This window comes from Phasianus colchicus, chromosome 5 (genome assembly GCF_987193195.1).
Source record: "Phasianus colchicus chromosome 5, bPhaCol1.hap1.1, whole genome shotgun sequence".
NCBI lineage: Eukaryota > Metazoa > Chordata > Aves > Galliformes > Phasianidae > Phasianus > Phasianus colchicus.
This window is the reverse complement of record NC_143440.1, coordinates 31,230,665-31,248,684: the sequence shown is the minus strand read 5'-3', so window position 1 is coordinate 31,248,684 and position 18,020 is coordinate 31,230,665. Positions and strand designations below refer to the sequence as shown.

Sequence of the window (18,020 nt, the reverse complement as noted above, 5' to 3'; positions counted from 1 at the left end):
GAGATTAGATCTAGCTTAGAGCACCCAAACCACACACTTTTAAACTCCTGACGAGCATATAGTATCTCTTAGAGAGCTGACATCCATTGAATCTGCTTCTAAAAATAATGCCCTCATAGATCACTATGGCCTCAAGGGCTAAGAGAAAGCTCCTGAATTTAGCAAATGCAATTTTAGTGATGGTGGAAACTACGGTTTCTCTACTGGGCAACTAAGAGCTCTTGTCTCATTTCCAACCTTGAACTATTGAAAACAAGCTATCTAGACATCCAGCCAGCCTATCCTCAGCAAAAAACAAGCATAAATTAATTAATAAGATGATATATTGCCAGCTTACTCTGACTGACATGCACTATCTAGTTAAGTTAAATGAAAGATTAAGGCTAAATTTAAGCTGACAAAACCGTTCCTTCTGATGGGAACTAACTCATAATGTTTGATGGCTATATCATCATGTTCCCACTGCTGGAGAGTACACACTGCTATAAATATGCTGAGATGTGCTTTTTATAATTTAAAAAAGTATTTTAAAAGATAGGATAAGATAGGATACCCTTTTAAATGCAGCAGGGTTGCATTTTGCAGTAGAAGACATACACACAAACTCCAGTAGAGACAAACTTGGCTTACAAGCATAAGAAATCAAAGAAAGAAGTAACAGTATAGAGGATTGAACCAGAATATATCAGCTGAGTCACTGAAACTATTTATCTAAAATGTCCATCTGGAATAATTTCATTCAGAAATTCAGTCTGGAAAAATCAAAAACTGAACATGTAGTAGCTGGGAAGATTTCCTCAACTCCTTTCAGTAGACCAGCGTTGGAGGAACTCACTCTTGCAATCTTAAAACTAGCTTTATTTTTTAATTATTTTTTATTTTATTGTCCTGTAGCTTGAAGAGTTATTTTGTTGGGTTTTTTTTCTTTACTTGGCTGTATTAGATTTCATTCTGTTGAGCAGCAAAAATGTCTCAAGCCTACCTCTTCCACAGTTATCAGTCTGATGGCTGCAACTCAACATTGTTTTCTGCAACATCCAGGAAACCGAGAGATAAAAACCTACGTAAACTTATAGTAAGATTGTTAGAATGAAGAAGTGCTTAAGAATAGCAGCTCTACTGGTATTAAGACAGTTCAAGAACAGTATTTTTATGATCAGATTGAAGGATAGGGAAACTTCACTGATAAAGCGTTTTCTCTTGTAGGTAACAGCTGCTGTATTTCTTAGTGTCTGTTATAGATCTCCTAGATAAAACCAGTTGCTACTAAAGCATCGTGGTTGCTCACTACTCTGAAAAAAAAGCAGGGAGTTTTCAAGAAAATGTATGACACCCAAAATACTTGCAATTTACTGCTCCATTTCTTTCTCTATTGTACGCTTTTCTTGTAATTACCAGGAAGGATATGGCTGTTCAGAAACAGAGGCTGGAAAAACCTCTTTAGCTGAACTGTGTAATAGCTTTAGAATTATGTGTTTTACCTAGTTTTGTTATGAAAATCCAGACCCTGTAAAACAATATAACACCTGAGAATGAGATGACCACTAACTGATTTTTTTTCAAAATATAATTGCATTTTATTTGTGCATGTAGATTTTTTGTAGCAAATCATTTGTAACTACAGAAAAAAAAATGAGGGAAAAACAATGCAGTGATTACTCTTTCAAAGAGGCTGTCCTGATAGCTGTTGTCCATACCAAAAGAAATTGTTTTCCTAATTCAAGTGTGAGTGAATGAAATTGTACCAGAATCTGCAGTGATTGTGAATTTTTGTTGTTTTTTCTTTTCCATAACAAGCTGGATAACTTGAAATATCTTTGCCTTATCTATGCAGGTCCTTTCCTAACAATTACTGGGATAAATTTGTAAAACGAAAGGTGAGCTTTTTGTATACAAATAATTGAGAACTGAAATTTGTTTTGTGAAAGTCAGTGTTGTTCACTGAGAGATTTACCTACCTGTGGTAATTCTATTGTATGTGGAGGAAGGAAGGAGAAAGAATGCTTTGGTTTAGTTCCTAGACTCAAATACATTCAATAACCTTGTGCTGTCAATCAGCCATCTAGGTCCATTTTACAGCCATTGTCATCTTTAGGATATAAAGCCCACTTGCCGCCTAAAAAAGGAAAAACATGTCAGCTTAAATGATGGTAAATTATACAGAAGCTTTCAGATAATGGCATTTAATGCTTCTATTTTTCTTTCATATGCTCCCTACCTATCTATGGTCCTCTTGGGAGTTCTCACTGTTCAAGTAATATTAATTGTAAAAGAGTGGGGTTTTTTTGTTGTTGTTGTTTGTAGAGGCTCGCATTTTTTGTTTCCCTTTTTTTTATTTTTTATTTTTATTTTTTAATTTCTAACAGCTACTGGTTTAAGGTAACAGTTACCAAAGTCTTTCTCAGACCAAAAGCCTCTTTCCTTGCATTTTTAGGTTATTAACAAGTATGGAGACTTGTATGGAGCAGAGCGTATAGCAGAACTTTTGGGTTTGGACAAAAATGCCCTTGATTTTAGTCCAGTGGAAGAGAGCGAACCAGAAGCGGCATCTCTTGTATCATGGTATGACTTCAGAGCTTTACAGACAAATTGTATGTTGTTGTAGCTTCCCTTTCAAAGATAAAAATGGATTTTATATTGAAATTGTAGTGATGGTTTTTCTCTGTATGGAAAATCCAAATGGATAAGTCTTTCTTGTGAAGAATTACAATAAGCAAATATGTTTTAAGACACACAAAAAAAGCACTGCTAACAAGCATCTAGATGTCAGATATCTAGTCAAAATTCAGAGATATCTATTCTTCCCTAGTTGATGAAGTCAGGAAGCCAAGTGATTGAAAGTAGCCCAGTCACATTTCACTGATGATTTTGGCTTCTTTAAGACATGGAAAAGGATTTCTGTTCACCAGTTATGTTCTAATAGTTACTGAAAAAATTATTAACTTTCCTTTTGGTAATATAACATTTTATACTAGAGAGAGCACCTGCCATTTAAATTTAAAACAGGTAGGATCCATATTTCATTACTTTTAACACACTTTTTTAAGTCTGGAATAGGCCAACATCAATTCTAGTGAAATCATTCCACCTATTTCAGATGTTAGATGCATGGGTGCCAAGACATAAAGAATTCTCTCTGAAAAATGAAGCATCCAAAAAGCCCAGATAATAAACAGCAAATACACATCACCACCTTCAACTATATGCACATGAAGTGCATAACAGTTTGTTACTTGGAGAATTTAGTACTTCATTTTGACACTTAATGCATTTCTAATCTGGTATTTCCTAGGTTAAGTTCCATTGATACAAAGTACCACATTTGGAAGCTTGGTGTTGTTTTCACTGATAATGTAAGTATGTTAACCTAGAAGAATATTCTTTGATTTACTCTAAATGTGAATGTGTGTCTTCCACTACCTGTTCTTATATTAAACAAATATATTCTACGCGAGTAGTATTGAATTACAGAGCCATTTTTAAAATAGTTTTTCTGTTTTGCCTTGAAGCAAATGGCTTTGCGTTAGCATTTTCTGTTTGATTCCAAAGGGAAATAATTACTTATTCACCATTAACACAATGCTAGCATTTGGGAAGTTAAAGGTACATTCATTTAATTTTGTATAAATCATATTAGCAAGGTGCCCTTTCTCAGATCTAACACAGTACGTGGAAACTTACCCTTTTTTATTCTTGAATTTGCTTGATATGTTTGGTTAATTCTCTGCTTTCATGTCTTCTCTGAAAGCCTCAAACATACATTAAAATACTCTTTTTTGTCAATATTCTTTTTCGCATCTTTTTGAGAATGCCCAAGCAAATAGAAAACCAAGGTGAATAAACTGAAGAAGTATAAATTCAGTACGCACTAGAAGTACACTGAACCACTGTTTACAAACAAGATATTTTCTTTCATGTCAAAATGTGTTCAGGTTCACTACTCGTTAAAAATAAGCTATACTGTGGACCATATGTCTTCTGGACATCTTGAGACGTAAAAATACTGAAATGCCTTAAAAATAATATAATGCATTTTACCTCCTTCAGAATCAGTCTTAAAACTGTGCTGTGTCACAAGCTCCCTAACCAAACCAGTTTTAAGGTAGGGGATTTCAGTGCTCATAACATATATGCTGAAAACTGTATTTAAATGTGTAATATAGAGAGGTCTCATTAGCATAACTAAGCAATAAACACAACTTTAAATGAACCAAGTTGATAAGAAACAGAGTCTTTCTGAACAAGTGTACTAGAGATACTACATTCCGATTGCATAACATAATTTGTACTACATTAAAACCAGATCATTATACTATTTCTTCATTTCAAATTTCACTCTCTCTGCAGTCATTTTTGTATTTGGCTTGGTACACAACTATGTCTATCCTTGGACACTACAACAACTTCTTTTTTGCTGCTCATCTGCTGGACATCGCTATGGGTTTCAAGACATTGCGAACCATTTTGTCCTCCGTAACTCACAATGGCAAACAGGTTAGTTTTACATATACAGGTTTGAAATCACTGCATTTTATAACAATATTAGAAAAAGTCCTGGGGTACCTAGGAAATATTACAGTACAATTCATTTTGATTATGAGTAGATTAAAGAAGACTCCTCCAAGTCCTCTGCAGCACATTTATTCCTATAAAAATATAACAATCTATACTCAGAGTGCTGATAACAAAAGGTGTTTTGTAAACAATAAAAATATGGATCATTTCAAAAGAATATATGAACTATGACCTAACCAGCTCCTTCTGTATGCTCTGTGATGAACAGGTTGGTGATAACTGACAGGAATTCACAATCTCTCCTTAGCTACAGAGGTAATAATGATCTGAAAGCAACTGAGATTTCAATACTTAGCTAGTAAGAATGTTCTTAGAGGTACAGACATTCTGCATTGTGGAATATATTTATATATGTCACTATGTCCTGAAAAAATCATGTTAAAATGCACTTCAAAAACTAATTGTGGAAACTTCTATGGGGAGTCACTCTTTGACCTTTGTACTGTATAAGCTTACATACCAACAAAAGCAACCTTTACATTAATGCTTTTTTTTTTTTTAATGCTGATCTCAACATTTAATAATGTTGAGAAACCTAAACCTAACAAAACTTCCCAAAAATTCCATTTCAAACAAACACATTTCATTTGTTCTCGAATACAGCTTATATTTTAAGTCTATTCTTACAGTCTGTTAGGCATATAAAAACACATAAAGGAACGTAACATTTTGAAGAGTCATAAAAGCATCCTCCTTAGTTTAACTTTTATACTCTTTGTGAGACCATTTTCCATGTAGTTTTGCATGCAAGCAGTTTACAGTGCCAATTAACCTGTATACTGATCCAAGCAATGGGGATATTTCAAAGCTGTCATTACTGCTCTCTTTAGTTCTGTTCTTGGAAAACATACCATATGATACCTTCTCCATACTTCAGGCAATAAACTGAGCTAGTTCATCAGTTAAAACAATGAAATTGAAACATACATTCATGTAATGTCTCCCTATACAGCTTGTGCTTACTGTAGGACTCCTGGCTGTAGTAGTGTATCTTTACACTGTTGTGGCATTCAACTTCTTCCGCAAATTCTACAATAAAAGTGAAGATGAAGATGAACCAGATATGAAATGTGATGACATGATGACGGTAAGTAAAACATCAATAGTATGCTTCAAATCTCATTCTGAATTCTTACATGGATAATTAAGATGAAATCACAGAACATCAGGGATTGAAAAAGCATCTTGAAAGATCATCTAGTCCAATATCATATGAAAGCATGTTTTCATTGTTAAAGCCATCCATCTCTTCTTCTTGCTATATAGTTATTTTGAAAATGTTTACTGTCTTAAAATTCCCTCTTCATTCTCCAGTGGTCTAAACTCATGTAGAGATAGCATATTGTTAAAGCACGTGGAACAAATTTTGTGACAAACTGGTCAGACCTACAAAAAACAGCTGTGTTACTGCAGCATACGTAAGCAACAGTTTGATCCAAACTTTTGTAAGCTCTTCTTATATAAAATATGTTTGCACTACTCCTGTTTCAGCCTGCTTACAGCTGATAATTTAGTCATTAAGAAGTCAAGGGTGAGTATTAAAGGGAGTGATAATCTATCGTTAATAATTTCCCTTATGATTTCCATCTACTGCAACAGAAACCAACAACAATTTTCTGTCATAAGAAAAGCTATTCTACAGATCTTTTTGTAAAGAAATGTGGCACAATTTCATGTACCGGAAACTGAACGTATTGAGTTTGTGGACACCTTATTTCTTTCATGCAATACTCGCTGCCAGCTTTACGTGCAAAAATAGAGAAAGATACCTCAGAATAGAGGTTTGCAATAGAGTTCAACTAATGATTTTCCCTCTTCTGGAATTTTCAATCAGTCATTGTAAGTCACACATACAAATGATACGAAGCATGAAAACTTAGTGTTATTGTTTGAAATAATCCCTCTGTGGATTGAATATAATGTTCTGGTCATAAAATGGATGTACTAGTAATAGGAATCATTAAACTTTTCACATTTTAAATTACTTCACCAAGTGAGGTAAAAACATAATCTGAAATTGATTTAAATGTGATTAAAATAGAAAAGGTATCATGTCAAAAGTAAAGCTGCGTTCTAAAAGTGGATGTATAGTTTTGTTTGTGTTTGTCTGTGAAAGAGCAGATGTCTCACTTCATGATAATTATTTAGCACTACAGCTGCTGTCTAAGGTGACTTCAGAACCCTAGTTAGTCTCAGAAATTTTCATTGTTTTTCACTCATACTCTATTTCTTAAGGTGGTTTACAAAATTCTGTAGCTGATTCATACAGAAACATTACATAGATGGACAGATTCTAAATGTTTACATGGTTTAAGTATCCACATTTTTAAAGATCATCCCATGAAGGCTTCTATATTTAGAAAATAAAGCACACAGCAACATTTCTATAAAGTGATTTCTTTCACATCAAACAGAATAGAGCCTGTTTCTGAGATCATAAATAATTTAAAATATACTGAAACTGACATCTAGTAGTGCAAAATGAAATTATCCAAAAAACACTTAAGCACAGACAGACCTACCTGCTGTGAATAATATAACATTTTATAACAGTGTTTCCTGAATTCCATTACAAGACTTTAAGAGATGTCCTCCACTCGCTCAGAGCAAATTTGAGCCTTAGGAATTAATAGTAATGGGTATAATATTGTTGAATAGTACCAAAGAAAAGAAAGACATCTCCTGAATGGTCTTAATCTGTAAGACATAGGAATGACAAGAGGGTAATACACTTGATGCTGACTCCTACCTCTTTGTAAGTTTACTTGAAGATGTAGCCACACTAGTTAAGATGCTTAAGAGATTTTTGGTTCAGCATGCGATACATGAGGAATGATATTACATCTTCTGTTTCTATCACTTTTGAAAATGAATTAGTAGGGCAAAATAATTCATGATAAATAAAATTTCCCACTTTTTTTTTTTTTTAGTGTTACCTATTCCACATGTACGTGGGTGTAAGAGCTGGTGGTGGCATTGGGGATGAAATTGAGGATCCTGCTGGAGACCCTTATGAAATTTATCGAATTGTCTTCGACATCACGTTTTTCTTCTTTGTCATTGTTATCCTACTGGCCATTATTCAAGGTACTTTCACTTGTGTTAGCGAGAGACCAGCAAGAAATAGAATTTAGTATACTTAAGTTCTGAGTGCATTCAAATAACATTTATGTTTGACATAAATTATACGGTATTGCTTCAAAGGCTAATTTCTGAGCTTATAAAGTCACTAACTCTGAAAGTTATAATTATAAACTTAATTTATAAATAATGCATTCTACCAAATATTACACAAAGTACTAGAAACAGAACTTACCTTGATTACAGCATTTATGAATATCTTGACAACTCTCCAGCAATGACACACTTTGTGGAGGATTGCTCTTCCTGCTAAGAACACTATTTAAACTTGGAGAGAGCCTTACTGTAGACTCTTTTCACAGCATTAGTTTGGAGCTAGTCATTCCTCTTGGGTTTTTTCTCTGACAAGACACCATGGCCACATTTTCTCATTTCCTTAGAGGATGATTTTCAGTTCTAATTTGTTTGCAATTGTGGCTTGCAGAGAAGGAGATATATATTGAATGACTGTCAGTGTTGAACACTCATTGTATAAACTGTCCTATGGTTGGAAGGAAAAAAAGTAAAACAGACATTTTTCAGGTAGTCTAGTGGCAAAGAAAAAAATATAAATGGTCTATATTTTTTAGATATTACAAAAATTTGAGGTTGCAGTACCTCAAATGACCTAACTTTATTCTTAACGCACTGGAAGTGAAAGAATAATGGTGGAAATGTGAAGCAGCATCACAAACTGTTTGGAGGGTGGTGGCTGTCTTGTGGAATCCAATTCTCCTTCACTCTACAAAAGGAAGCTTTTTCTTAAGAGGAAGTAAGAGAAATTCTCACTGCTGGGTGCAGTATAAATGAATACAAGATGGCTGCAAATTGATACATTTGAACTTGAATTATTCAACCTGTACAGAAGTATACCAAACTTCAAATAGAAAGGAGGATGTCTACCAGAGCTACTTTTTTGCACTACTTGAAATAGAAGCATTGCTAAGTACTTAACTGTTGCAACCTATCCATTCTATCCATTTGAAATAGGTCTGATTATTGATGCTTTTGGTGAATTAAGAGACCAGCAAGAACAAGTGAGAGAAGATATGGAGGTATGAGAGGAACATTATATTTTTTTCATTTCTCTTATTAATGTAGATTTTTACAGTTATAATTGAATCTTTAAGTTATAATTGATTTGTAAACACAAATTGTGTTTCCAGACCAAATGTTTTATTTGTGGAATTGGCAACGACTATTTTGACACAACCCCACATGGCTTTGAAACACATACCCTGCAGGAACACAACTTGGCAAACTACCTGTAAGTATATTTTACTATTAGAATTATTATAATGAGATTTTTCAGCTCAAAAGTAATTTAGAAGCACACACTGTTGTGTGTCCTAAGACAGAGGAATATTTCCATTCCTTTCTGGTTTTCCCCCTACATTTTGAGCTGTTGGTTATCTTTAAAGTGCTTGCTCTACATGAGCTAGCTTAGTGGAATAATGCCTGAAGGCACATCAGGCCCTTTAATCCTCTGTAATGAAAGCCACATATATGAAAGGGTTGGGAAACAACAGTTTACTAGCTAGTAAGTTGTTTTATCAATATGACCAAATCCCAAGAAAGTCACAACCGTCTTCTAGACTAAAACCACTGAAAGTTACTGCTGATTTAAAAATGTTACTTCTCATTGCCTCCAGAACTCTGAGTACATCTATAAGAGCTTATGGTAGCAGAAGGAAGGTCTTTGGTTTGGTTTGATTTCTATGAGTTATGTTCAAAATAATAATGAAAAAATGCATTTCTGGAAAATAAGCTACAAAAAATAATGTACAAATCTGATTCTGTAGTTTCTTACCAGCAATTTTCTGAAACCACTAAACAATTGGTGCTAGTATACATTAAGTCTATTGCCAAGACTCCTAAGACAGTGGTTGCATACTTTCATTAGGGAGTGTAGAGCAGATCAAAGAGGGTTATTGAAAGTGAATTTGGTGGCATTAGTTACCCTGACAAAAATGATAACTACACGAGCATCACGCCAGCAGAACCAAGGAGGCTGAACTGGTAGACCCTTCTATAAAGTCTGGCTTTGGAATACAATATTGTATCTGAGCTTAAAAAAACAGAACAAAACAACAGTGTGCCTCTTGGTATATATGTTGGTATATATTATATATATATACCAACATGGTTGGTATATATTATCCCTTGCACAGTAACTGACTCTGTAGAGTCAATACACGTTATTTATGTGAGTCAGGTTTCCTTCTGTATCCACAGTCTTATCAATCTACAGCCTCCAAGCTTCTCTTACTATATTGGAGCGCTTGATTGGCATGTGGGATCCTGTCATTCACTGTAAATTAAAAACTGGCATTTTCTTAATATTAGAACATATAGAGAATAATCTTTGTATGCAGGTTGCCTTTCAATTAAAAAAAAAAATTTAAGAAGTCAGTACATGTTCCTTTTTTAAAATGAAAACATATTAAGTTTAATTCCCAATGCATTACATCAAAAACCAGGTATCTAAGAGCAATGTCACAAAAAACAGACCAAGTGTTAGTACTCTACAGCCTTTCCAATTACTTCAATTTTGTACATTTGAGCACAAGCGTTACCTAAGATAAGGTTCTACTTGGCTGCACCACGATTTCCAAGCCATCTGCCATCTACCTTATAAGCTCATACTTCTTGCATAAATGCTCTAAGAACTTCTTCCAACATGAGAATTCGAGCACAAAAGAGCTATATATGTAGGCCCAAATCAGGTATTACTACTGATGAGCACTGAAATGAAGAAACTGCTGAAATACATTTTTCCACTTCTAAAGATTCTACAGCTGTTAGCAATTTCACAGGAGAAGTCCCCAAGGATAGCATTTTCTTCTTTAAAACATCCTAGAAGCCTAGGAACATGTTTCTTTGCTGGTTGCCACCGTAAACATCAAATCTCATTCTAGGAAAGGTTAGGGGAGAGATTATACTTCCTGCATTAATACCTGTTCCATGCACTTGTTTCAGGTTCTTCTTAATGTACCTCATAAACAAGGACGAGACTGAGCATACTGGCCAGGTGAGCTGAGAAAAAAAAAAGCTAAATATTTGTGTTGAAAAGATCCATCTTCCTCTTCTCCAGCTTTGTAGCTACGTACCACCAGGTGGAACTGATGTACCGCCAGTGGAGACATATCCCACTCCTGAGATTTTTGAGCAAGAAAAAAGGACAGGTACAGCAGCGTGCTGTCCTATCCAGCACTATACTGTGCCTGGAGAAGACAGCCATCAGTAGTTACATTACCATACTTATAGTCTATACTCAAATATACACAGACAGTATATGAACATATGTAAGTTTGGTGTTATTAGGCCCCACGTGTAAGGAAAATAAATAAGATTTAATTATATCTTATTTCAAATAAGCTGTTGCACCATACCATGAAAGTACCTCATAATTCAGTGTTTTCCAAGGAAACTAAAACACAATTTGCAATGCAGATTATAGAGGTTTGCTCTGATAGAATTGGACTGATTAGTTTTCACTTACCTGCACTGTTTTGACTTTTTCTTTTATTAAGCACAGTAACTGCTTACTGTTACAATTTAGAGCACTGGCTGTAAGGAGTTAAAATAAATGCTAAAAATAAATGTTAAATATAAATCTTAAAATAAGCATTCTTTATCATTTTCAGGAATCATTTGTGTGGAAGATGTACCAAGAAAGATGCTGGGATTTCTTCCCAGCAGGAGACTGCTTTCGGAAACAGTATGAGGATCAACTTGGCTAATATAACAAAAGATCCAGTATATAAACTTCTTTCCTTTTCATGATGTAAATTCTCAGCCTGTATTTGCTTTAAATGTCTTTAAACTTAAAGACATACATAAAATTTGAAAAAATTTCATAGGCTTTTTATATGTACCACGTAGAAAACTGGTCTTCTGTTGGAATTGTAATTTGAAAAAAAAATCTATGCCAATATCAAATCGAGCCTTCCAATTTAAACATGTTCTGATATTATAAGTTTTTAACTACACCATTTAACCTAGTGTTTGGTAAGAGTGAAAGGGCTAAAAGATGTCTTACCTGTATAACGTTTGACATTTAAGTACTTGAACATCAAAGGCCATGCCTCAGAAAAAGTACTTCAAGTGCTGTCCCATTTTTGCCCCACAATATTTGCTAGTCAGTGTATTAAGACACAGCTTGAAAAGCTTTAAGCAGATAAAAGGAAACATTTTCAAACACTTTGTTGACCTTGAATCATTAAGTGCCTTAAAACCTCCGTAGACATAGCTATGCAAACTTTTTATTTGTTAGTGTTCTAGGTGAACAGATCCATTGACTGTATTGCTTATCTGTCTTTCTGTATGAAACTGCACTCAAAGTTTGTATACAACCTTCAATAACAGCTTATTAGATGCTGCTGTTACAAGACACACCCTGTATCAAAATGAATACAGTTTAAATCACAGGCCAAAATAAAACAATGCTCTACTGTCACCTGCAAATAGAAGCTGCAAGGTTTATGCATTTATTTTTCTTCTAGTAGAAAGTGCCCACGCAATAAAATATTATAAACCAAATACTGCCTTCGTAATTTCTTTCTGATTTTTCTGCAATACAGAAATGTGATGTGCTGAAGCTGATTAAAAACATGTATTTGTTGTGCATTCATCACTTTATTTTAACGACTGCATATAGCAAATACAAGCTGAAATGATGACTCTGGGCAGTTTGCTGCAGCCTACATTTTAAGCAAAAAAAAAAAAAATCCCAACTTTTAATCACAAATTTTAGGTCTCTCTAAGACTGTTACACAGTCTTAAACATTACTTAATCAATCATACCTAATCAGATTTTGGTGGCACAGAATTTCAGGTGCCTGCAAATAAAACCAGGCAAGTGAAACAAATAAATGACATAAAGAACAGCTAAAGGAGGGTTCCACTTTCTACTTGACTTTAGCTATATTCATTTATTCACGTACGGAAAATTGGTTTCAGGAAATCATGCTGTCCAGCCAATCTTCAAGCTCTTCCTCAGTAACAATTTTGGATGTTTTCTGCTCTTGCTGTGGTGCTGTACTTTTCTCTTCTGGCATATCTGCTGTTGGAGGGGCTAGAAAAGAAAAAGGACAGACTTTTGAAAACGTGGAAAAAAATCTATACTGTCTTCTTCCTTCATCAGTTTGCTTTTATAATGCATGACTGATTATATTTTATTGAAACACAATCTCTCAAAGAATAACATTTCAAAAACAGTAGCAACAATTAAAAACAATGATGCAGTTTGATAAACTCAACCATAGCAATGCAGCTTCCACCTGATTCAAGGGGAGGCAAAACCTGATCTACAGCAGACTGCTTTTAAGTAAGCAAACCCATACTGCAATCTATTCACAACCCTGACATAAACAGAGTTTTCTTTAATGTAGGAAAGCAGCAGGAGACCACAACAGCAGATCACAATGCAATTAGCATGATGATTGTAATTCCACATTCTGATGGCACTGTTTTCTTAAGGGATTTACACTGTGCTTTGGAATATACCAGTGGAATGAAAGATTCTCTTCAGAGACAAGGCTTACTGCATTGCACATGGTGATATTTATGTCTTCAGCTATCTCTCTGTTTGAACTTAATTTTTATCACAACAAAACAATCATACACAAAAATCAGAGATGTTAAAGTTCTTTAACATCACTGTACAATGAAGAGAACTACAACTGTTCTCCTTCAGAGCTAACAGTAGTACAGATTCCAGTGGCTCACTGAACTTCTGCAATAGGAAAATTTGCATGTGTATTGTGTCTATTAAAAAGTTCATTTTGTATTATCAATGTTAGTAAAGTTTGAAAATAACATTTGTAGTGTTATCAGAAATAGCTATCAGGTCTTCATTTTATTATCAGAGAGAACTAAGGGCTGATAACATTACATAAAAACAATTTTAATCTTCCACTAACTAAAATTCTGTAACAGTAATTTAAAAAAAAAACCATCAAATTTGGCTGATTTGTAAGACCACTGCTGTTCTACAGAATTAATGCTTAAAATGAACATCATGACAGTGGTGAAACTTCAGGTGAGTGGGTCAGAGCACAGCCCCAGATAAATGAAGTGCCCTATTACAGAGATACTGATAGCAGAACTGTTTGTTTACTTGCAAGTTAGGAGTTTAAAAACAACACTGAGAAAGAAAACAGTGGAAAAAAAAATAAAGACACTGGGAGGAAGCAAAATCTTACCATTTTCCTTACTTTCCATTTTCAGATCTTTCTCTGTTGATATATTGTAGGATAATGCACCTGACACAGAATCAATGGGAGCATCCAGATTTAGGAGACGATCCAGTTCTTCATCCAAATGGTCAGTCTCTTGCTTTGCCAGCAGATGGGCTCTCTGAAATGATTCTGCTGCACTTGTCACAGGATCACTTTTAGTTCCAGGCTCCAATGAAGCAGCAGAATCACCAACAGATCGGGAGACCGACACTGTTTCCCTTTGAGACAAAGATTGTCGAAACAGCTCTCTCCTCTTGCTGTCTTCAACAACTTTAGACTTCATCTGTGGTAGCTCTACGGGTGTAGACGCCTAAGAATACAAGAGAGGACTTCAGAGTTTCTAATTATTAGACAGAATATTAAAAATCTTCATTTTCCTCTGCTTGAGCAGATGGATCTTTTTTCTGCTTTTGCTTTTTAACTTGTCTCATCAGTTCTTTTTCTCTACATTAATATTTTCTATTTTCACAGACTGAAGAAACACTTCCTTCCATACCTTTCTTTAACCAGAGCATGTTTTCTTCACTTGTTTGACCAACAGTTGTAGCTGTTTACACGCACATTAAGTCTAATTCACAGAACAAGCATATATGTTCATACTGGCTCTCTAGAAGTGTAAATCAAACAAAATAACTGTCTAACAGAAAGAATGTGGAAGCATTTTCAAAATCTTATTGAAAGTTTTTAATAGCTGCTAAAAAGATGAGCAAATACAAAAAACATTAGAATAATTCCATGTCACTCATATATACCTGGCTTGAAGTCCAATGCAATGCACACAAAGTATTTTGCTTAAAGGCACTTTTAAAGCATAAAAAGGGCTGATACAGGGATCTCCTACTTCACGACAGTCTCAAAAATATGTTTACTTATAAAATGCATTCACGTTACATTTGAAAACTAGGTTTAAAGTAAATATTCTAGCATAGATAATATCAGTTAAAATATTTACACTTTATTGTGAATATTCACTGAATTACCTGTACAAGTTCAGCAGCTACATTCAACCTCAGATGTAGAGGCAATTCTTGTAGGGCCTGGGCCAAGGACTGGCAATCAACAGAAAGTGCAGATAACTGAAATGTAAATCAGCACACTTGCATTAAAAAACAAGTTGAAACTGTTTATGTCTTCAGTGTATTAAATTCCTTTGCTCCACACATTGTAAGAACGTGAAGACCAATTTAAAAATATACAGTATCTAAAAGACATTGGCAATAATAGCAGGAATTCCTAGTTCTAAAAGTACACATGTACAAAGCATTTTGGCTAAATCTGGCTAAACACCTACAAAGCAAATTATTACTCAGTTAAAAACAGAGGATGAATGCCTTGGAAATCCAAAGTAGGAAACGGTTCCACAAGCTGACAATGTCATAAGAGACTATAGCGTCTGTACAGGGAAATCATATAAATCTAGTAACAAAAAATTGTAAAATGTCAAATATCATTGAATAACATTTAAGTGCATTGGGGAAGAGCTATGAGCTATGTACAGTTGCAAAAATATTAAGGTCAATAAAATATTGTGAATGAAGGTGAAAATAGAGACAGGGAGTAAGAGGAAAGGCTGATGATGAAGGAAAAGAGCTGAGAAATAATATAATGGAAATAGGAATTCAACATCCAAGTAGATATTTCACTATAAATGGTACTTAAATAAAAATGGAAGAAACAAAAACAAATGGATGAAAGCAGTATTTAAAGAATTATAAATATTTCATGACATATGCAGCTATTTGTGCAAGAAAATGAGCAGAGGAATACTTTGTTGCTGGAATTACCAGTTTTACTGGAAAAAAAAAACAACCCAACAGATAATCACTACTTGTTTGATTTTTAAATTGCAGTGTTCTGAAACGTTCTTATTGTGGGTTATCAATGTACAACAAAACAAATTCAGGTTTGCTTTTTTATAAAAATGAATAACAATAACAAAGTGTCAATGTCACTGTTACAATTCAATTACACGTTCTTCCAAACTGTTGCTTTGCCATTCCTTTCTACAAATAACAAAGACTGGGAAATATCTACTCATTCTGCAATCATTTGTATGCCTCTTCCACTTTGTTTTGTTCCCTCACATTAAGTTCAGTTTGATTCTATAATAACTTCTTCTATGCACACAAACAGGCAAAGAACTAGAAGCAGATCAACTAAGAGGCAAAGGCAGGGAATTTGGAGCTGTAGATGTAGGAAGAAAATAAGGGTTGAATCCAGCTTTCAGGGAAAAAAACAGACGGGCAAGAAACTTACAGGCTGACGAGCAGAAAGAACATGAAGAATTAGCTCATGCTAAGAAGCCACCTGGGCCAGGACTAAAACAAGAAGTCAAAGACATGATTTATTTGAAGCACAGAATTTGAATGAAGCAGAGGCAAAAGAACGTGCCCACCACAACACACTTCATAATTCAGTGCTGGACCGAATCCCAGATGTACAGTCTCTGCATCGGTAGACAGAGCATCTTTGAAACTGACTGGCAATGCAAATCTTCACTCTGCTCACCATGGCCTCAGCATATAAATGAGCTAATATGTTCACATCAGTTAAATGTTTTAATGACAAGTCTAGGAGGAAATCATAAAGAAATTAATATTCTGGATATGCACAGAGAAAAGGAAGCAAAGGTCACGTGCTGTACTACTGGCATCCTACATACTGGGAAAGGAAGAATATAAAACCATTGAAAGACCATCTCCCACTGAAAAAAATCACAAGATGGATTAAAAAATTGCTGTGCAAGCCACTTGGTTGTATTTTCTCATCTTAATTTGCAACTTTGCAACTTTAATATAACTTTAAATATCAGTGCCCTAATTATTTTCAATATTTTAGGAAATAAGCAGGAAATGTTCAAAATTCAAATCCATATAAATGTTTCAAGAGAGATAAAAGCACAGCTCTTTAGCAATTTTAAGAAAAGCTTCAAAGACAAAAGCCAGCAGTGTGTGCTTGCAGCCTGGAATGTTAACAAAATCCTGGGCTGCATCGATAGACGGGTGACCAGCAGGGAGAGGGAGGTAACTCGCCCTCTGCTCTGTCCTTGTGATGCCTCATTTGGAGTTTTGGGGCCCCTAGCACAAGAAGGACATAGATCTGTTGGAATGGGTCCAGAGAAGAGCCACAAACATGGTTGAAGGGCTGAAGGACCTCTCCTATGAAGAAAGAATGAGAAATCTGGGTTTGTTTACCTTGGAGAAGAGAAAGCTGCAGGGAAACTTCATTGCAGCTTTCCAGTACTTGAGGAGAGCTTAAAAGCAGGTGGGGGGCTAATTTTTTACATGGGCAGATAGTGACACGACAAGGGATAATGGCTTTAAACTAAAAGAAGGGAGACTTATGTTAGGTGCTGTCTTAGAAAGTAACTAAGAATTCTTCACTCAAAGAATGGTGAGGCACTGGAACAGGCCACTCAGAGAGGCTGTAGATGCCCCATCCCATGGGGGTATTCAACACCAGGTCGGATGGGGCCCTGAGCACCATGATGTAGTGGATGGCAGCCCTGCCCGTGGCAGGGGGTTGGAACTAGATGATCTTTAAGGTCCCTTCCAACCCAAGCAATTATATGATTCTGTGATCTTGAAATAACTTAGGTGGATTACGGGAGGAAGCCAGTTCATAGATTAACACATTCTCTAGTATCCCAATATAAAAAAAACAAGAGCAAAGAAACTGTAATGTCCTATTTATATTAGCACAGAAATCCACAAGCAAAAAAATTCAAACCTTGTTGAGTTCTACAATCATTTTGGAACTGAAGTTTCTAGTAGAGGATATACACTGTTAATTTGAATTAATGAAAACACATTTTGTAGTCAAATATGTGAATATATTACTATAGGTCCCATTACAGTCTTTGCTAAACTGTTCTCCTGAATACATTTGAAAATGGAAAGCGGACCTTATATGTCAGAAGAACAAGGTGATCTATACCTCTTACTTGCCCTTAACTTGACAGGTTTGTGTTCTTTTCTTTTAATGCTACTTAAAAACCTAGCCTGCTGCCTTGAACGTTCTTCAGGAGGAAAGAAAAGGACAAGACTCAAGAGCATCCAGCATCAGAAACAAATTAATAAATAT

General features: G+C 35.0%; 2 protein-coding genes and 1 long non-coding RNA gene across 18 annotated transcripts in view; 1 reads left to right on the top strand and 2 right to left on the bottom strand.

Moving 5' to 3' along the window:
• Positions 1-7,067, bottom strand: part of LOC149917828 (uncharacterized) — a 37,130-nt gene extending 30,063 nt beyond the window's left edge. The window contains exons 1-3 of the long non-coding RNA XR_016466924.1: positions 5,712-7,067; positions 5,539-5,604; positions 1,955-2,116 (exon numbers count right to left, since the gene is read on the bottom strand). This is a non-coding gene — a long non-coding RNA (uncharacterized LOC149917828). The remainder of the gene's footprint in view (positions 1-1,954; positions 2,117-5,538; positions 5,605-5,711) is intronic.
• Positions 1-12,386, top strand: part of RYR3 (ryanodine receptor 3) — a 202,157-nt gene extending 189,771 nt beyond the window's left edge. For all 16 annotated transcript variants that reach the window (XM_090141242.1, XM_090141245.1, XM_090141240.1 and 13 more), the window contains 10 exons: positions 1,835-1,877; positions 2,435-2,562; positions 3,293-3,353; positions 4,348-4,494; positions 5,528-5,662; positions 7,506-7,662; positions 8,686-8,750; positions 8,862-8,962; positions 10,675-10,726; positions 11,343-12,386. In XM_090141242.1, coding sequence (XP_089997368.1) covers positions 1,835-1,877; positions 2,435-2,562; positions 3,293-3,353; positions 4,348-4,494; positions 5,528-5,662; positions 7,506-7,662; positions 8,686-8,750; positions 8,862-8,962; positions 10,675-10,726; positions 11,343-11,438 — 985 coding nt within the window. In that variant the 3' untranslated portion in view covers positions 11,439-12,386. The remainder of the gene's footprint in view (positions 1-1,834; positions 1,878-2,434; positions 2,563-3,292; positions 3,354-4,347; positions 4,495-5,527; positions 5,663-7,505; positions 7,663-8,685; positions 8,751-8,861; positions 8,963-10,674; positions 10,727-11,342) is intronic.
• A 228-nt stretch (positions 12,387-12,614) lies between these two features.
• The window catches only part of AVEN (apoptosis and caspase activation inhibitor), an 84,263-nt gene continuing 78,857 nt past the window's right edge, over positions 12,615-18,020 (bottom strand). The window contains exons 4-6 of the mRNA XM_031593721.2: positions 14,918-15,013; positions 13,902-14,247; positions 12,615-12,772 (exon numbers count right to left, since the gene is read on the bottom strand). Of these exons, the coding sequence (XP_031449581.2) occupies positions 12,654-12,772; positions 13,902-14,247; positions 14,918-15,013 (561 nt within the window). The 3' untranslated portion in view covers positions 12,615-12,653. The remainder of the gene's footprint in view (positions 12,773-13,901; positions 14,248-14,917; positions 15,014-18,020) is intronic.